Below are 21,490 nucleotides of genomic sequence, written 5' to 3'. Positions count from 1 at the left end.
ACCCCTTACTGGTCATGTTGTTGTTCAGTCGCCAAATCGTGTCCAACTCTTTGTGACCCATAGATTGCAGCACACCAGGCTTCCTTGTCCATCACCATCTTCCGGAGTTTGCCCAAGTTAATGTCCCTTGTATCAGTGATGCCATCCAGGCATCTCATCCTCTGTCACCCTCTTCTCCTTCTGCCTTTAATCTTTCCCAGCATCAGTGTTTTCCAATGAGTCAGCTATTCACAACAAGTGGCCAAAGTGTTGGAACTTCAGCATCAGTCCAATGAGTGTTCGGGGTTGATTTCCTTTAAGATTGACTGGTTTGATCTCGTTCCTATCCAAGGGACTCTCAGGAGTCTTCTCCAACACCACAGTTCAAAAGCATCAATTCTTCAATGCTCTACCTTCTTCATGGTCCAGCTCCCACAACTGTACATAATTACTGGAAAGACCATAGCCTTGACTATACAGACCTTTGTCGGCAAAGTGATGTCTTTGCTTTATAACACACTGTCTAGATTTGTTATAGGTTTCTTGCCAAGAAGCAATCGTCTTCTAATTTTAAGGCTACAATAACCATCTGCAGTGATTTTAGAGCCCAAGAAGAGGAAATCTGTCACTGCTTCCACCTTTTCCCCCTCTATTTGCCATGAAGTGACAGGACCAGATTCCATGATCTTCATTTCTCAATACTGAGTTTTAAGTCAGCTTTTTCACTCTCCTCCTTCACCTTCTTCAAGAGGTTCTTTAGTTCCTCTTTGCTGCCATTAGAGTGGTATCATCTGCATATCTGAGGCTGATGATGTTTCTCCCAGCTATCTTGATTCCAGCTTGTAACCCACCCAACCCAACATTTCTCATGATGTGCTCTGTAAGATAAATAAACGGGTGACAATATACAGCCTTGTCATACTCCTTTCTCAATCCTGTACCAGTCAGCTGTTCCACACAGGTTTCTAACTGTTGCTTCTTGACTGGCACACAGGTTTCTCAACATAAAGGTAAGGTGGTCTGGTATTCCCATCTCTTAATTTAAGAGCCTTCCACAGTTTTTTATGATCCACACAGTCAAATGCTTTAGCATAGTCAATGAAACAGAGGTAGATGCTTTTCTGGAATTCGCTTGATTTCTCTATGATCCAGCAAATGTTGGCAATTTGATCTCTGGTTCCTCAGCCTTTTCTAAACCCAGCTTGGACATCTGGAATTTCCCAGTTCATGTAATGCTGAAGCCTAGCATGCAGGATTTTGAGTAAATCCTGCATGCTAGGCATACTGGTCATATCATCTGCAAGTATTTCTCCCATTAAGTAAGCTGTGTCTTTTTGGCTGGTCAATGGTTTCCTTCACTGTGTAAAAGCTTTTAAGCTTAATGAGGTCCTATGTGTTTATTTTTGCTTTAGGAGACAGATCCAAAAAACACTGCTATGATTTATGTCAAACAGTGTTCTTCCTATATCTTCTTCCATGAGTTTTATGGTCTCAGGTGTTACATTTAGGTTTTCAATCCATTTTGAGTTTTTGTGTATGGTCTTAAGAGAATGTTCCAATTCCATTCCTTGTAAAACAGTAAGTAAAGCTTTATACCTCTTAGAATCAAAGATTTTAGCAGGAAACTAAAAGACTTGAGGTCACAAGTAGTATTTTTCAACTAATATGAAAAATGAACTAAATTACCTGAGAAAATATCAAACAAGCTTTACCTACATAGGTCAAGCATAAAAATCCAAATCAGTTTGAAAGCTTAACTGAATGGACACAGAGAGACAGACAGAGATGGTTAAGGCATAACCACCGTCACTTTTACCACCATTTCAGAACACAAGGTCATGAGATTTCTGGGGAATTTTCTTTTTTGTGTATGTTCTCCCTTCTATGTTTATCTGTTCTCTTCTCCCTGCATAGTAATTTTTTTTGTTAAGATAATGCAGTGGTCCTGATTAAAAGAGTATATTTTCAATCTTCACAAGTAGCTAGATATGGTCACATGACTAAGATCAGACCAATGATATACTGGCAGGAACATCCTGTGCGACTTCTAGAAAGTCTCCTTAGAAAGGAGGAGAACACTGTTCTTCACTCCTTTTTCCCTCATGTTGGCTAGGATATGAGTGTGATGACTGGAGCTTGAGCAGCCATCCTGGATCATGAGGTAGAAGTCTTATGTTAAAGATGGCTCAGCCACATGAGAGAAAAAAGAGCAGAATCCCTGAAAACATGGGGCTGCCACGTAACACAGACTACCTGCTTTTATATAAGAGAGAAATAAACTTCTATCTTTTTAAGACATTTTGGGTTTTCTGCCATTACAGCCAAACTGACTGCAACTAATGCAAAACCAAAATAGAAAACCTTACTATCAGAACAAGAAGTCACTTCCCTCCATATTATCAATTAAAAGTTCCCTCCACTCAAAACAGAATCAAAACCTTGTGCACACTCTGACTGAGCCACTCTCAAGTCACGGATGGGAATACAATTAAGACACAGGACTTCTCAGTCAAAACATCCTGGAACTACAGTTAGTAAAACAAAACCTCCATGCTTGGCAAAGGACTAAGTAGGACTAAGCAGCCTAACGCCTTCACAGAGACAAGCCTCCTTCTTACACCCCAGGTCTGGATGCACAGACGCAAGTGGCAGCAGGGAGCAGTCCCCACTCTAAGAGGGCAGAGCTGCAGGATAAATATTTTTGTTCAATAACATTTTACTATAGTATATGTTAAATATTCAACTCTACAGACCTGACTAAGTCTCAAATACTTACTATGCCTTTAAAACTATCATGCAGTTGATCTTCAGCAAAAATATGGAACTGAAGAGGTTTGATGCTAAAAATGAGCGCTGACTTCAACATGGTTACAGTTTCTTCCAGTCTTTCCCCGCAGGCAACCACGGCTAGGTGCACTCTCTCAATGGGCTGCATTTTCACGCCATATCTGATAGAAAAGATAACCACATATTCCAACAGTTTTAGTACAGGGTAACATGTTAACAACATGGTATTCTGACTGTGTTCAAAGACTTAGGTTTGAACAATAAGGTCCTACTGTATAGCAGAAGGGATTATATTCAATATCCTGCAATAAACCATAATGGAAAGAATATGAAAAAATATATGTATATAATTAAATCACTTTGTTGACTTCAATTTTTGGTTAGAGATCCTTTCTGTAAAATGTAAAAGGGCATTAGAAATTATATTGTTTAACATTAATAGTTGTATGTATATATTACTAAGTAGCAGGAACAGGTGGGTGATCAATCATTTTTCTTAATTTTACAGGCTAAAATTATTGCAGTTACATTGCTTATTAGCACAGGACTTTGGAATCTTGAGTATTCACGTTTGCATGTGGCAGAGTGGACCCAGAACTGTTTTCCGAAGAAAATCTTGTTCATGGATATTCGCTCAACTGACGAGGATATCAAAAAAGAGAAAATATGCTAAATAAAATTAAATACAAACAACTGACTATATAAAAAAATGCAGGCATGTGTGTGTGCTCAGTCATGTCTGACTCTTTGCAACCCCATGGACTACAGCCCGCCAGGCTCCTCTGTCCATGGGATTTCCCAGGCAAGAATACTGGAGTAGGTTACCATTTCCTCCTCCAGGGGATCTTCCCAACACAGGGACTGAGCTCATGTCTTCTGCATCTCTTGCCTTGGGCAGGTGGATTCTTTACCACTAAGCCAGGTAGGCCCAAATATTAAATTCATACATCTTAATGTTTTAACATTAAACATTTGGAATTATACTTTTATCCTTTTTAATAATTATACCAATTATTTATATTAACATGATAAAAAATTAAGCCTGGAGATATATATATATATAAAACGTGCTCCTGCTTTTACTGTGGATCTGTCCATTCCTATTAACAAGCTTGTTTGTTAAGGGCCTAGAGACACTTAAGACAGCAGTTGAAACTGATGCTTTTCTGGTCTTACTGGGTTCCTGAGGCCTGAAAACAGGTTCATTTCTCTTGTATACACAATTACTGGTAACTGTCAGCCTTCAGCACAGAATACTCACCTCCTAGGAAAAAAAGGGGTGATTTCCTTCCCTGGTCCCTCAACTGGGAGACTGAAACTCATAACCTTGATAACTTACCCTTAATGGGCTGATTATTCTAAAGGTGAAGCTCTTTACAAAAAAACAACAAAAACTGCTTTTAAGAAAATGAAACTTCCCCCAGATACCTGACAAAGTTAAACATTATTACACCACTTTGTTAAAGGTGGTAAATGGAGAAGTCACATATAAAGTGGTATTCTTGGAAGAAGAATATTTACTATTCAAGAAACGGTGCTGATATTTCATTCATCAAGTTATTAAGATTATTAATAAGATTAAGATATCAGGTACATATCTTGCCTTTAAATTTTACATCAATCTACCAGGAACTGATTTTTATGAGTGGTCTGAAGAGGGGACAACTGCACAATTTTGCATGTGGCTATCCAGTCGTCCAAGCTCCTTCTGTTACAGGGTCACAGAGAGGCCAGCCTTTCCCTACCCACCTGCTATGCCACCTCTCTCACACATAAGGTGTAGCCCAAGCTCGGGTCTTTTGAAAGCTCTGTTCTTCTGTACTGATAGCAATTAGAAAGCAACAGCACCTCCTTCCTGTCTGCACCCTCTATCCATTCCCCTCTTTTCTGTGGAGCCCGTCAGTGTTTAACACTGGATCCCTATCAGGGGAGACCATCCACACATTCTATATCTAAACAAGGGCATGTGAACCCAGTTCATCTCTAAGCAGTGGAAGTCAAGTAACACAAGCAGAAGCCAGGGCAATCAAGACACACAACAATTTCACAGAGCTCTAAACTGTCTCATCTTCCTGATAAATGCCTCCAGATCCTGTTCCTCATGATGACCAAGATCTGAGAATCTTATAATGGGCTCGAATTACCCAGCTGGCCATAACTCGATCCTGTTCCAAAGATAAAAAGCCTGGAGACTTAAGAGAGTAAGCAGTAACAGGCATGTGCCACTTTGCAGAGAACTCTCTACATACAGAGACAAGAAGCAGAATAAACCTTCTCAAGAAAAACAAGTCAAATGTTCTTCATGGAAAAAAAGTCCCTCTGAGTCAGTCCCAGGGACTCTGGCTCTCAGGCACTGCAGCAAGGCTTCTTCTAATCATACTGCTAGCACTCCTCCCACCAGTTTCTATGAAATTTGCTTTTCTGTGTCTCTTTTCAGTAAAAGCATTATACACAGTACATCTCAACTGAGAAGACAAAACATGGTTTGAAGATGTCTCTGCCCACCACCCAGTCCCTAGACCCAGGGATGGGAAGTCACTGCAACTGGACGAAATCTAAAGTAAGCTTCTACACTAGAGGAAGGGATGACTGAAACTTTCGAAGAAATTAATAGGAAAGTAGCCATTCAAGGAATTTTGATCCCAACTGAATGGTGTTAATATTGTCAGGATCTACAAAAATGTGCTATATGTTATATATTAATCACAGTGTGAATAAGAAAGAACCCCTGTGGATTTAAAGAAATGTTATCCAAAAGGACATTTTAAAGTCCACTCTCTTCTTCTACAGATATAGGATCAGAAGATATCCTTCAGATAATTCAAAGTTAATACCTGAGGGTCCCCATGACTAAATTTGGCATCACCTGAACACAAACAGCAATTTTGACAGTAATGAAGGGTAACACAGTCTATCAAAAAAACTGAATCAATGGGTCCAAAATGATACTAGTAAAGGGTAAGGAGGGCAGGGGGAGGAACTCTCCTTTAAAGAAGAATACCAACCAAAAAATGTAGAAGGAATGGGAAAACCAAACAAAGCACTATTTTGCATTCACTCTTGTAGTAGATGGTTTGAACAGGAATAATTAATAGATGCTAAAACCACACAGTATCAAGGTTTTATCCCCACACATTACAAAGCGGATAATGATACTGAAACAGTGTAGAAATGTGATACCACCACCATAACCACCTGATCAAACAACCAATTATGTTAACCATCTACCACCAGGTGCCTCCCAACAGCACGCCCAAAGGGCACCAGATCTCCTGTGCAGAATTCCTGCCAAAGATCCTGAATCTGATCCCAAGCGGACAGGCAAGTTCAAACAAAGGAACATTCTACAAAACAAAAATATCATGTCCCTGCCCTGCCCCCCCTTCAAAAAAAAGTCTGCAAACTGTCGTAGAGAAAAGGGGGACTAAATAGATTTAAATAACTGAATGTAATGTATTTTCCTTGACTGGGTTCTGAATGGGAAAGAAAAGATATAAAATTCATTAATAGGTAAATAAGGAGATATGAATATATATAAATGTATATGTAGTATACAAATATAATATTATCAGTGTTTGAAGTAGGAAATGGCCACCCACTCCAGTATTCTTGCCTGGAGAATTTCATGGACAGAGGAGCCTGGCAGGCTACAGCCCATGGGGTCGCAAACAGTTGGACACGATTGAGCAACTAACATACACATATTGTCAGTGTTAAATAAACTGAAGTGCCAATTTTGTTATGGTGAAATTGGAGAATACCCGTGTTCTTAGGCAATACATGTTCTTAGGCAAATACAAAAATATGTGTCATGGTGGTGGCGATTTAATCTCTCAGTTGTGCCTGATTTTTGTGACTCCAAGGACTGTAGCCTGCCAGGCTCCTCTGTCCATGAGATCTTCTAAGCAAGAAGACTAGAATGGGTTGCCAGTTCCTTCTCCAGGGGATCTTCCTGACCCAGGGATCGAACCCGCTTCTTCCACATTGCTGGTGGATTCTTTACTGCTGAGCAACCTGAGAAGCCCATGTGTCATAATGGCTGTTGCTCAAATGATTCAGCCACAAAGTGGCAAAATGTTAGTAACAGGTGAATATCCAGTACAGGTAAGTGTCCACTCTGTTGTTCTTATAGCCTCTGTAGATGTGAAAACTTATCAAGGTAGAAAGTTGAGAGGAGAAATCTAGGGAAAAAAGTTAACACAATGTTTTAGATGAAAATTCTAATATAAATACTGTAAATAAGCCTTAAGAACAGACTTATTTTAAGTAACATTCCTGTTATAAAGGAATAATAACTTTCCCTCTCTTTTTAAAAAATTAGGCCACACTGAAAGCTTCCAGTGTGTTCTTCTAGCCTATAATTAAACTAGTGTTTTCTCTATAAAAGAAAACAACGTACAATAAGATTTAGACTAGGAATTAGCATTATAACGAAGTACATAAACTCAAGGTAAGTAATTACATTTCTGGTAACATTCTCCTCAAACTAAAATAATAGCTACTATGAACTAATTTTTAAAATTTGCAGTTGAACAAAATTGGAAAACTCTACTCAGAAACACTAATGATAATTTCCTTAATGTGTAACCTTTAAAAAAAAAGTTTTTCCTCTTACTATAGAGAAAAAGAATTGTAGTGAATTATCATACTAGGTAAAACTACTTTAAAGGTTGTATATAAATCACTTTTGGAAAAGGGCATGGCAACCCACTCCAGTATTCTTGCCTAGAGAATCCCATGGACAGTAGAGCCTGGCAGGCTACAGTCCACGGGGTCACAAGAGTCAAACACAACTGAAGCAACTTAACATGCAGCACGCATAAATCACTTTTGGGAAAAAATGCAATTCTTTGCAAAAAAACTGCAAGCTGTAGTTTTACAAACTGTAAAGCATTAAAAATCTAAAAATTCAATATGAAGTATTAACTGTTAAAATACAATTTAACATTGTAAAAATATACCTCTTAAAACTAGTATGGAACCATTCAAGAAAACAGTTCAGGTAGTAAATACACAGACACTATGAACTGAAAATCAATTCCCATCCCAAAGAGAAAGATTATTTTAAAAGCTCAAGTCATTTAATAATATTAAAATTAAGAGATTATATAATGAAAAGATAGCTAAAATTTTTAAATTAAACAGATTAGGTAAACATTTGTAATCAATGTCAAATATATTCTTCTTAGAGTTCATAAAGTAATCATTAAAAACCAAACAGGTAAATATCAATACAGACAATGCAAACAAAACTTTTAAAAGATAAACACATACAGAAATATATCAAGAAATAATCAATGAATATAAATCAATAAAAAATATCATTTTACTCTACTAGGTGGCAAAATTATAATTCCCAATAATGAATGCTAAAGTTATGGTGACAACACAATGCTGGTGCAGGCTTATAATTTTTAGAACACAAGGGATTATCCATTCTTTGTAATATTTGAACTCCTTTCACATGCTAGACACGGGATAAGCCAGAAAGCCACGATCCGAACCTCATACAATTTACAGCCTGTTGTGAAGAACAGATTTTTTAAAGATTTAAACAAAAAGCATGGTAACTGCTTAACTAGAAAACAACTGAGGTTGCTAAGAGGGCTTACTACACAAACATCTAACCTTAAGTCTGGAAGTGCTGGGGGAAATTACTACTAGTCATTTACTGGTTGCCAAGCACCTGGCTAAATAATGGGGCTTAAATAATGAGCAACACTTGGTGTCTGTCTACAAAGCCAGCACTTCTTGAAATGGGTAACAATTCACAACCACAGGAGATGCAGCAGGTACGGTACGTGACAGGATACAGAGAAGGAAGAAGAGGTGGGCAGGAAGTGAGATCACAGTGGCTGGATGAGAAATGATGGCATGGGAGTTCAGGCAGAGAAAGGAGGGGGCCGGCAAGAGCCCGGGCAAGAAAGGAGACGAGCAGGAATAGTCACTGTGGACTGACACACGCAAAGTCCACCGCGCGTGAAGATACAAAACCCAGACGAGGGGAGGCGTGATGAGCCAGAACGAATCGGCAGGTAAAAATCACCCCAGCGCAGCTGCAAACACGGCTCGGGAGCTCAGGAAAGAGCTCTGGACTGAAGAGACCAATTAAACAGGTGATCCCGTGACCATCCAGGGAGCAGGGAAAGAGCAGAGTCCTAAGGAGTCCAGAGGCAGAGAGAAACAAACCCTGGGACACTGGTCTCAAGAGCCAGAGATGGAGACAGCACTGAAAGGAAGACAGAGGAAGAGGTAACAAGGAAGCAGATTAGGCCTCGGAACAATTCCGACATCAGAGGTGACCTCGGGTCAGAAGCGGGTGCTGCTCACAGTTGAGGTGTGAAGGTGGCTTTTGTTTTTTAAGGAAGTAAAGCCAGAAGATACTCTTATAAATGCTTGCTGGTGAAGAGAAAAAATAAAGGAAGGAGGCTTGAAGGGAAAGGGCTGGAAGCAGGTGCTGTAGGGACTTCGTACTTGTTTCAAGGACAGAGGAGGGAGATGAGGTGTGAGCACTGGGGCACAGTCAGCCAGCAAACACTCAGATGCAGATACAAATTACCAAAAGCACATGCAGGAAATGGACAAAACACGTGGTGATTTGGGCTTTTTTATGTTACTTCTGGCAGTCCATGGGATCCCAAAAAGTCAGACAGGACTGAGCCACTGAACTGATGTTACTTTATGATTATAGTATAATAAATCAATTGGGAGGAATTAACCCTCCAGAGAAGATCAAAATATACAAATTCAAACTGGGAACTCTGAGACAAGTCTGAGGAGGAGAAAACGGTGCCAGCTGAGGGCCCACTGCTGCCAGACAAGACGGGAGTCCTAATGTTCGCAGAGGGGATTTCCAAGATGCTTTCCTAGGTGGGTGGAGAAGCCCTCGAGTCAGGCCAAAATGCGGTGTTAATTAAATACTGAAGTGGAGCATGAGAATGACACAGCAGCTGTACAGCACTTTGGCTTGTCTGCCAGTGTGAACAGGCCAAGTAAATACGGGATTCCCAAGTTTACAGCAAGAAACTGCGCATGCTGGACTGCAGCATGCAGGTCTGCAAGCCTGTACTTGCTCAGTTCCAAGACAGGAGGGGGAGGCTGGAGTCACGCGACAGGGACACCAGTGGCTTAATGGACAAGGGGAGTTTACACATAGGAGGCAAGGCCCTGCAGCAACACCCCACCGTGTGCAGAGGACAGGGCAGCAGTGTCTGCTTCTGGGGAAGGAAAGATGACCAGTTATTGAGCTTCTGGGGAAGGAAAGATGACCAGTTATTGAGCTTCTGGGGAAGGAAAGATTACCAGTTATCGAGAACTGACCTCAGGTTGGCTCACTGGTTACCAGGGAAACCAGCAGAGGGGTAGGCCTCTTACCATCCCTTTGATAAGCTATCATAGAGATGTTCTGATTTAAGTGTTAGAACACTCACTAGTCTGTTTAGGGGCAAGTACGCAGGAAGGTCAGTCACATGAGTAGGGTGAATGTGAAGTAGGCACCGGTGGAGAGGGAATGTACAGAGAGCAAGAGAACAAGCCATCTTGGGTGGCCTGATCATACACTAAGTTTAAGAGATTTTACATAATGATATGATACATGTTAACAGTATGTTACAGTAATATGTACATATACATATATGTACACATACAGTAATATGCATACATACATCTAAAACGGTTTCAGAATTACACTTTGGATGTATAACTTTTAAAATCTCCAATTTAGGATGGTAAAAAGCACAAGGTTTGCAATATCATGTATCCATCCACACGGAATTCCTTCCAGGGAATACATGGGAGTGTTGGGAAAAATAATGAGTTGGAGAGGCTCAAACAAAAGGAATATTGAGCAGAGCTCCAGGATTCAGATTAGGTCAGCTTCTCTAGGCTGCTCCTGCAGTAAAGGAGTAGAAAGATTATTACTCATGCCAGAACTTACAAAAGGGTCTGGGTTGTATAAATCGGAGAATACAGGGGCTTTCAAGCTTACCCAGCTTCCAGAGTGAACAGATTTATGTCACAAGACCAGAGATAACAAGTGAAGCTTGTCAATACTCTATTCATTAGCCAACTCTTTAAAGAAGGAAAAATATGGAGCTCCTACTCTCCAAAATTATGAACAAGCTGAATGGTAAGATTACCTTAAAAACTTAGTTTTATTTAAAAGTTTACATAATCTGACTTGACTGACTCATATTAGAATTTCATTCATCCAATCTTTTCCATAGCAACCAGATTAAAATATCTGATTTCAACGATTTCTTCCCAGTTGTTTGTGGGCTGCATAATGTATCTGGACTATAAGAATTTAAAAATATACACTACTAGTATTGATTAAGAATGCAGTTCTTCCCACCTGGAATATGTCACCTCCTGTCCTTAAGCCTGGCTAATTTCCTGTTCATGTAGTCAACCCCTCCAAAAAGCCTTCCTTGATGCCTTAAGATAATTCCATCTGATGATCACCTGCTTCTCCCATCATCTTGGCTATAACTTGTCACCCTCTACTATAATCTCAGATCTGAAGCTTCCATCAGAATGTAAGCTCCAGAAGGACAGGGCCGTGTTAACCAGACTCAGTCTGATTCTTACCATCTAGCACTGTGCCTGGCAAATGGAATGAGTAGAATTAAAATTCAAATGAATCACAAAAAAATGTTACTCTTGGGGAGGGCATTCCCCCTGCCACTATCTCAGAGTCTGATATTCCATTTCTACCAACACTTGTTTCCCTCATCCAGGGTTAGAAGCAGGAGGTACCAGAGTCAGCCAACCCTGTGCCTTCATTATCCTGATAAGTTAACAAAGCCACACTCTTCAAAAACTTTTTTAAAAAGGGTCAATAAACATTGTCACATCATTTGCTTCTTCATTATACATTTGTCTTTTTCCTCCCATTCCCAAATATTCAATCCCTCTGCTAATGACCAACTTAACCCTGCCCCAGTTGTCTCCATCTACCTACAAATGTTTTTTTTAGTACACCAGCTTTAAATTAGATAAATGCCATATGCCTGCAAATGTCAGTGGAAGTCTATATTCAATATCTGTTTATCATTTTATCACCTATTACCTAAAATTAGACCATAAATTGTTCTATGAACAATGGTTTATCTTAATAACATCTAAAAAATTTTAGAGCATTTCACACAAAGTATGGATTTAAAAATTAGTCGTAACTACTTCAAAGTGGGAAAAAAAAGAAAACCTAATCAGAAAATGAATTACTTACTTTTATGATAATGTTAGAAGACAAGAAAAGAAACCTTTTTCTGACCTGTTACAGTTAAAAATGTATTATCTACTATCTGATCTTACCTACACTGATCTACCAATTAAATATTAAGTGCCTACCTAAAGGCCGCTTCCCAAAAGCAGTTCATTCCACAAACATCAGAGGGCAGCATCCAATAGGGATTCCAGTAACACAGAGAGAACTCTTTACACCTAACAGAGTGAGACAGAAACCTATGTGAGTATTCAGGCTTAAAACTAACAAGAAATTTACTCAATAACATAAAAACGTACTGTTCTATTTTACAGCAACAGAACTGCAAATCCAACCTGCTATGGTAATGAGGATTTCTGGAAATTGATTTCTCCCTTAGGGTACCACTATTTTAAACAAAACTGTGAAACTTTTAGGCAGAAAATACTGCAGACTGGAAAAGTTTTTTAGTCATGAATTCTCTAATATAGTAAGATCTCCTTCTCAGATGACACAGAAAATACTGGAATACTTCTAAAATTTTCCTTCATGAACTGCACACATCCCCCCTAGAAAAAAAAAAAATCTATTTCAGCCAAACAAAACATCTGCTTATCCTGGGGCAAAATTTAAGCCACAAATGCTGGTGGAAAGGAAAAAGATCTTTAAACGCTTTTAAATTAATCTTGAATCCAAGTTACACATATGATGTTTTAAGTGGGAAATAAGAAATCATGCTGATATTCACAGTTCTGTTTCACTTTTCTACACTTATCTCAGCTTCACTGTATTTCACAAGCTAAACGGGAGGATCAAATTTCTTCTTAGACTGCAGGTTGGAGCTAAAAAAAAAAAAGAAACCACACACAACAGCAGCTACTTAACAATACAAAATGTATGTATTTTCATTGTTATTTCTTCTCAAAACAATAGTCTAGCTGGTAATGCAGGACAGTAGAAGCCCGAGTTTACTAAAGTAAGCAAGTCTGAAGCCAGAGTCACTAAACCATGTCCCATCATCATGAATTCAATTGACTGTTCTTACAGTGAAAGGTCTATGAAATGTCATATTTGCAAGATCTCTGAGTCCACCTCTCACAAATGCCAACAGGTTAAGACAGAGGAGTTTCAGATCCAGGACACACAGTGAAGTCACCAGAGACCCCTACACCAGACCTGTTAAATCAGAAACTGTGAAAACAGGGCCAGGCACTGCTGCTGCTGCTAAGTCACGTCAGTCATGTCCGACTCTGTGCGACCCCATACACGGCAGCCCACTAGGCTCCTCTGTCCCTGGGATTCTCCAGGCAAGAACACCGGAGTGGGTTGCCATTTCCTTCTCCAATGCATGAAAGTGGAAAGTGAAAGTGAAGTCACTCAGTCGTGTCCGACTCTTAGCGACCCCATGGACTGCATGCAGCCCACCAGGCTCCTCCGCCCACGGGATTTTCCAGGCAAGAGCACTGGAGTGGGGTGCCAGTGCCTTCTCTGGGGCCAGGCACTAGTAGTTTTTTTTTAAAAAAACTAGTAGTTTTTAAAACCCTGCCTAAGTAATTCTGTATACTACTGCACAAGGAACTAGATCAGAATTTTAAATCAATGGGAAAAACTGACATTGTAATGTGGTTTTTATTGAAAGGGACGGCATTCTCAAGCACAGCATAAAACGTTAACATATCTTAATTTAAATGGTTAATAAATAAGAAAAAGAAAACATGTACAGACCAGTAAAATGTACAACTTGATAAGGAAATTTATGTTTGTCCCCTTCCAGGTGTGGTCACCTACTTTTTAACTTTTGCATTTCCTTAGGCTCAGTGGAAGTGGCAACTACGAAGTTTTTTTTCCAGACTCAAGAGCTTTCACATCCATTTAAGCCTCACAACGAACTGTTCAAATAGGTATCCCTATCTTTCAGATACAGATTATCAAACTTTTCTTTCAAGCCCACAATTTATTTATAATCAACACCTTTATTTAAGGAAGGAAGCTAGTTATTCCGTCTCCTGTCAAATCTTCCAACAGTAGAAAATGAAAATGAAATCTCAAGAAAATGACTAAGTAAATTTTTCTGTAAAAATGATTATCTGAAATTATGTATTAACACCATTTTCTGCCTTAACTTGCATTATCCAATCCCTTAGCCCTAAGGAATCACACATTTATTTTCTGTCTCCATAGATAAATGGAATCATTAGTATGTGGCCTTTTGAATCTGACTTTTTTTCCGCTTAGCTTATTTTCAAGGTTCACCCACTGTAGCACTTATCAGCACATTTCATTCCTTTTAATGGCCAAATAATATTCCCTTTTATAAATAAATGTATATACCACATTTTCTTTATCCATTCTTGAATTAGTGAATATTTGGGTCACTGATAGTTTTGGCTATTATAAATAATGCTTTTATGAAGATTCATGTACAATTTTAAAGTGAACATATGTTTGCAGTTCTCTTGAGTGTGAGTACGTATCCCTACAAAAGGAATTGCTGGATCGTGTAACCACTGTAAACTGATTAATGCAGATAAAACTACAGGGGAAAAAAATGTCAAGTTTTACCTAAGTTTCTTGACCATAAATAACTCAATGTCAGAAAACACAGTTTATAGGAAGAATGTTTTGTTTCTTTCTTTAATGAAAATATAAAACATATCCATTAGTGATTATACATTTTCCTTATTTAAAAAAAAAAAACACACACACACATAAAACACTGAGGTGCTGCTGGCAAGAGGAGACATAATTTACTTAAGTTTTCTATCTCCCAAGCGTACATTCTCTCACTTATGAAAACTTGGTTTTAAAGACTGAAAAAGTAGAAACTCATACTGAGAACTCATTACATACCAGTAACCCTCACTACAAACAATAAATTAGGAAAAGCAACTAAACTAGCGATGATAGTACTTGCACTTTCAGGCCAGAAAAAAAAAAAATCTTAAAAATGTTGGAAAAGTAAAGGTACTTATCCAAGTTCTAGTTATTAGTTCCTTTTGCTTTTATTCCTTAAGACTACTGAAAAATGGAACATTAGATACACAAAATTCAAAAAGATAACTTCAATATATTTAATGGAATAAAACTGTAGCTGAGCCAAATAGGTATGTCTTCAGTAAGTAATGATATCCAGAATCAGTAAAGTTCATAAATGCAAAGTTTTTCCACCGTGGATCAGACAGAAATAAAACTTTACTAAGGCTCATCCTCCTACTTCATAGGCTTAATGTTTCTAACTAGGTGGCTTGTCTAGACGCAAACTGATCAAGGGATAGCACGGGACTCTCCATGATGATAAAACAGTCTGTATCCTGACTGTGGGGGTGGTGACATGAACTTTACCTATTGATAAAACATCATAAAACTACACACACACACGTGTATGTAAAACTGGTGATGTCTGAAGATGGTGTATGGGTTGTACAATGTCAATGTCTAGGGTTCCAGTACTCCACTACGTTCATACACATATATTCCAGATATAGAGGTATTATACCAAGCTCACGTAAGATGTCACTACTGGGGAAAAACTGAGTGAAGATTAAATGGGATGTCCACAAAGTTTCCTGTAAACTTACATTTACTTCAAAAGTTTAAAAAAACAAACAGGTCACAAATTTCAGTACTTGAAAAATGTTTTAAAAACTGAGGCATCACCCTCTGGAGATAAACAGAGCATTAAACAGTAATAACTCTCTCCACGATAACAGTTTTCAAACTTCAAATTTACTTAAATCCAATAGTGGAAGGTCACTTATACTTTTAAATTCAACTGGAAAAGGTATTTTTCATTTCAAAACATCCATGATAACCATGAGGCTTTAGTGAAAACCATACATACTGAGGAGAGTCGGGGATATGTCTAGGCATATCCAGCATAACAATGTCTCAATGAGGTGCCTCACCAATGATGCACCTTAAGGCATGAACAGATACCTTCACTGTGACTGCGAGAGAAACGAAGATGCTCACAGCCACGTAAGGAGACCATTCCCATGGTTCTGACCACTACTATTTAAAGATCAGTACCTGCACAGCTCATTTTTACCTAAAAATTGTCTTCAGACAAGTTAGATTAGTTTCTAGCTCTAATCAGTTTTCTTCTTCTTAAATATCTAGTTTCAGGAATAGTCAGGAAGTGATAAAGAATTGTCTACATATAAATGGCAATGAACAGTTATTTCAAAAAATAGGTTAGCATCACACTGTACAACCTATCCTCTATCCAAAAAAAAAAAAAAAACTGAATTAAAGATTTAAATGTAAAGAAAAAGGGGCGGGGGGGGGCGGAATCCCACTGATAGGAAAGTTTTTCTACACAACAACAGTAAAAAGAAAAGGAAAACCTGCCAATCTGAATACAGTAAAATTTTGAACTTCACGTAGTATACACTCCAAAAACAAATTTAAGTCAACATGTTTGGGGGAAGTATTTCCAACAGATATGACACATAGATAATAATCTTAAGGTTTTAAAATAGGATTTCTAAATCAAAAGTACACATTTTTTCACTTGCCTAATCATTTTCGCTTTTCAAAATCACAGAATAACTAATTACTAGTTAAGTTTGTGCTAAGCACTTTACAAATACATGAAATGTAATCTTCAATGAAATGAAATACAAGGTGCAAAGTTACTGGTTTTTATATAAGATGTCGCTGCATTAACAAAGCAGAGATTAAAGTGGCTTTAGTAAATAATTCAGCCTTCTTCACTGTTCACTGTTTAACTCCTCTCCTCTTCAAAAATAAGCACAAGGAAGAGGGAAGAAAATTCTCCCCCAGAAAACAACAGTGCAAAAATAGTGGTCAAATGATTCCCAGTTAAATCAATGGTTTAATCAATCTTTGGTTTTATAACAATAACCTGGAGCACATATCTAAAATATATATTCCCAGGCCCCACTGCCTGGCACTCTGGTTTAGTAGGTCTGGACTGGGGCCTCAATTTTCCTCAAAGGTCAGAAATCAAGAAAAAAAAAAAATCACTTAAAATTTAAATGATCAAAACCATCACTGAATTAGCTCTAATTTTACTGTGCTAGGCACCACCAAGTAATCTACACATGCTATTTCGGTTCCCACCAAAAAACCCAGTTATCATAGATACTCTTACCTCTTTGTAACTGATGAGGAAATGTGTTCAAGGTTAACAGAGTCAATAAGGGGCAAAGCTGAAGCCTGTTTCCAAAGCCCTGACTCTTGGCACCCTACATTTTCAGTATATCCTACTGGTGTTCCTGGGACCCAGCAGAAACCATAACTTGATGGCCTGACCAGATCTGCAAAGGAAAGTAAGATGCCTACCTCTCAAGGTAACAGTCATTCACACTAAGGGTAGGACAGTCCAGAAAAGGCATCACTGAAGTGCTTAGTAGTTTCTTGGTTCGCCACTACCAGGATTCATCAGTGAAAGGTGAGAAATTACTCATCCTGAGAATGTAGTTACAAAATGGTTTAATTCCTTCTGGAGAATTACTGACACCTGGTAATATTAAGTGCTGTAGATCGAATACCTGTAACACAGTCTGTCCATAGTTAGCAGCTTCAGAGTCTCTCACTTCCCTCCACTGAGGCAGCACTCCTCTCCTATACCGGTCATGTGATTCTGTCTGCAGTAGAGATGTGCAAGGGATATAGCCCACAGAATCAGAGGTCCCCATTCCAGTCAACAACAGCTGGCCCACGATGGGCATGTGATGCAAAGCAAGTCCAAAGAGAGTCTTTTTCTAGAATTTTTACTTGAGATTAGAGATGAAACACTGTAAGAAGTGGAAAGATGCATGAACAAAGCCTGTATACAGCAGAAGAGAAAGAGTCCTCAGCCCTTGAGGTTCCTATGGCTGAGCAAGCATTTCTCCTGTTCCTTCTAACAACCCATATAAGTCTATATGTAATACTATATATATATAGAGAGAGAGACTCATATATATATAGTCTATTATTACATAGTCTATAGTCTATATATAATACTACATTAAGTCAGTTTTAATGGGTTCTGATGACTGACAACTAAGAATTCTGATTGTGTGTGTGCTGTGTGCTTAGTCATTCAGTCAAGTCCGACTCTTGAAACCCCATAGACTGTAGCCTGCCAGGCTCCTCTGTCCATGGGATTCTCCAGGCAAGAATACTGGAGTGGGTTGCCATTTCCTTCTCCAGGGTATTGTCCTGACCCAGGAATCGAACTCAGGTCTCCTGCATTGCAGGCGGATTCTTTACCGACTTGAGCTATTAAAGTAAATATAAACTATATTTTACAGGTGAGAAAAGTAAAGCAGAAAGGTGGTCAAGGTTTCATAGCAATCAGAGCCAGAAAGACAGCACAGGTTTGTCTGACACTAAGATCTACCCATTTTCTAAATACCAAAACAATGGATTCAAACAAAATGACTAATTAATAATAAATTTCACTGAAAAACTGTTTCCATAATTTTCGACTTTTTACTTTGAGAATGTGAAAGGACGTTTACAAGTATTTTGTTATCATGGAATACTGTGCAATGAATATTTTCTATTAAGATTTGACCAGTGGAACCTATTAGATACAACTGTAATCCCTTGTGTTAAATGAGAGAGAGAAATAGTAGTTTTAATCTTTGAGCTAAGACTGCTTCAAAAAAAAGTAAGAATGTAATTGATAAGTCCTACCAAGGAAAAAACAGACGTTGCTTGCCTCATAGCCCCATTTTTCACTGATTAAACACTATCTAGACTAGGGTCTTTGCACAGCAGCTTTACAGGAGTACTGGCTGAGCAAGCAGAAGATACACAGTTCCTAATTCTGGTCCACTACTGATGCTCCCTGCATCTTGGCTAAACAATTTATACACTGGAAGCAGGTTAATGCCTACTCCATATCCCATGATAGCCAAAAAAACTGAACTCTGTGAGAAGTCTAAAAAGATGTTATAAATGATAATATCTAAAATGAAAAGAGCCTGGTATCTTTTAGGAATTCTCCTGACCGTAATCAAATCATGCGATCCAAGCAATCCAGCTTTTCCACGTTGTTCCTCTTCTCAACCTTCTTATGCATGCACACACGGTGAAATGTTATTTCACAACATTTTAGCAAAGAATGATACACCTTCAGTTTTAACTCAAATATATGCCTCATTTAAAATGAGGAGTTATGCTGCTCAGAGGACTTATAATACAAAGCTTTTAGTTGGTTCTGACACATCAAACTTCAGATTTCAGTAACAGCTCTATAAAATATCTTTTAAAACTGAGGCGCTTATTTTCTGAATTTCAAATAACGTAATTCTGTTAAAATTAGCTAGCCAAGCAAATACAGTTTATAAAAATTTGTCACCAAATATTTAAGTATCTCAGACAAGGCACTAAAAATGCATGTTACTCTATCAAATTGAAATGCTAGTATCATAGTTCAATTTCATTTTGACAAAAATGTTTCTTCAATTCTACCCAATACAAAAACAGTTTCCTTCCCTTAACTTTAAATGCTTCACAGGAACAACACAGACTTCGATCAGCTTTTCATGAGCTCGTCCAGATCTTCGGTCACTGCCTCTCCCAGGACAGATAAAGGCAGTGACAAACCTGGCTCTGGAAAGTAGTTCTGCTTTTATGAACAGAGCCCTTGTAATCAAGTCAGAGGGTGAAAAAACACGACAGTCCGGCTCTTCTGTGCTGCTCCTCTGCCCAAACGCTCCTTTGCATTTTAGGAATGGCCATCAACTTTGAGAAGAACCTTCAACAGTCTACAGCTGACCTGCGCTCCCTCCTCCTACCAATCCGATATTTTATCCGATCAAAGCAGCCTTTGCCTCTTACTAAAAGAGTACTCGGAGCAAGAGAGTTGCCCACAAATGGAGGAGCCTCTTTTTCAAGGAAGTGGGAGCGCTCAGATTTTAAGCATTCGTAATGCGTTGCATTCTTTTTCCCATTTAAATCTCATACTGATTCCAACTCTGACAGTGATTTGTGTTAATCCACTTAAGTCACTGTGCTTTTTAAATTCCCATTTTTAAAGAAAGACACCTCTATCCCAACTCACAAAAGACGTATGTTAAGTATCCCTTATTTTTCTTAACTTGCTCTAAGTTTCACAATAGACCGATTGTTTCCTAAAGAAAAATTCACAATCAGCAGAAAATGCTCTCTCCAGATTTAACTGATCGGCTAATAATGAAAATTTTAAGCGTTAACAGGAAATTTAGACGCCTCATTTACGAGGGAGGCGGAAAGCTGAACCAGGGCGCCAGGCGGCTGTTTAAATATCTCAACTGGAACGCCATGGAAACAAGAGGGAATTCCCACTAGTCAGACAGCAACAAGGTTTTGTAAGACCCCCTTATTTTCGACAAATTCTAAGAAAGAAAGAAAAGGAAGACGCAACTGTCAAGTAAGAGTTGAAAATTAATTTCTAACTGCTCTGAATTGTGCCTAAGGAACAGGTCAGAAGACAAACGCAAAACGCGTGGTGTGCTCTCGGGCTAGAGCAGCACGGAGCTCACCCCTGGGGTGAAGGGAAGGAGGGAAACGAGCAAAGAAGGTCAGAGTCGGCTGCAAAGGAGCGGGAGACGCGGGCCCGGCGGCGAGAGGCGCTAGGCGGACTCGCGGGCAGCCCGGGCCAGGCCGAGTCCCGAGCCCCGTGCCGCAGCACCCCCGGCCCCCCAAGAGGGAACCGCCCGTACCTGTCCGACCGGCCGTGATGCGCCGCAGGGCCCGCGCTGCCCACCCCTCTCCCGGCTCCGCGTCCATCGCCCCCAAGCCAGGAAGCCGCTGCGGCCTGCGGCTTCCCGCCAACGCCGCCCGCTCCTTCCTCCAGGGACACGGCGAGCTGGCTGAAGGCATAGAGAAGCGAGCAGAAGCCGCAGGCCAGGCACAGCACCACGACGCGCAGATAGCGCCGCATCGCGCTGGCCCAGCGCTGCTGCCGCCGCCGCCGTCGCCGCGCCCGCCCGGGCGAACTGGAACCGAGGGAGCGGCACCGCGCAGCCGCGAGCGCAACAAGTTCCTCCTCCGCCACGGCCTCGCACCCGCCCCACTCCGCTCCCTGCCCACCACCTTCACCAGCGCGCCGACACCCCGCCCCGGCGCCCTGACCCCGCCTCCGCCGTGGGCCCCTCCCGGAGGGCTGGCGGCCCGACGCGCCGGCGCACTGAGCGCGAGGGCGGGGCGCGCCTGGTGGGCTGGGGTGTCCTGGAGCTCTGGGAACTGGGGACTGCCGGGCGAGCGACTCCCAAGCCCTGCAACTCCCAACTGCGCTGCAGAAGTGTAGCGAAATGAGCGGGGCGTTGGAGGCAACTGACCCAATTTCAAATTATGGTTCTGCCACACAGTAGTTTGGGACGCTGAGCGACCTAAATTCTCTGAGCTGGTTTCTTCGTTTCTAAAATGGAGATGATATCCTCATCATAGGATGGTTGTAAAGATTAAATTGCTTAACGCACAAAAAACGGCTTGTATTGAGAAGGCACTTGATTAAGCCGCTTTTCCGCTCCAACCTCATCCAGCAGCGACTTCCCTAGCCTCCAGTATCCTGTAATA

At 40.0% G+C, this 21,490-nt stretch overlaps 1 protein-coding gene and 1 long non-coding RNA gene across 3 annotated transcripts in view; one reads left to right on the top strand and one right to left on the bottom strand.

Annotated features, from left to right (window-relative positions):
- Window positions 1-20,984, bottom strand: part of GXYLT1 (glucoside xylosyltransferase 1) — a 51,901-nt gene extending 30,917 nt beyond the window's left edge. Inside the window, exons 1-3 of one of the 2 annotated variants that reach the window (XM_061416429.1) lie at window positions 20,635-20,984; window positions 12,118-12,210; window positions 2,756-2,927 (exon numbers count right to left, since the gene is read on the bottom strand). In XM_061416429.1, coding sequence (XP_061272413.1) covers window positions 2,756-2,927; window positions 12,118-12,210; window positions 20,635-20,855 — 486 coding nt within the window. In that variant the 5' untranslated portion in view covers window positions 20,856-20,984. The remainder of the gene's footprint in view (window positions 1-2,755; window positions 2,928-12,117; window positions 12,211-20,634) is intronic. The other variant, XM_061416430.1, reaches the window with a different exon arrangement.
- LOC133247518 (uncharacterized) lies at window positions 6,815-14,306 on the top strand. The gene is made up of 3 exons (XR_009736416.1): window positions 6,815-6,870; window positions 12,752-12,866; window positions 13,784-14,306. It is a non-coding gene; the product is annotated as an uncharacterized LOC133247518 (long non-coding RNA).
- Window positions 20,985-21,490: the final 506 nt, after the last annotated feature.

Source organism: Bos javanicus, chromosome 5 (assembly GCF_032452875.1).
Source record: "Bos javanicus breed banteng chromosome 5, ARS-OSU_banteng_1.0, whole genome shotgun sequence".
Lineage (NCBI taxonomy): Eukaryota > Metazoa > Chordata > Mammalia > Artiodactyla > Bovidae > Bos > Bos javanicus.
This window is presented reverse-complemented; position numbering and strand designations above follow the sequence as displayed.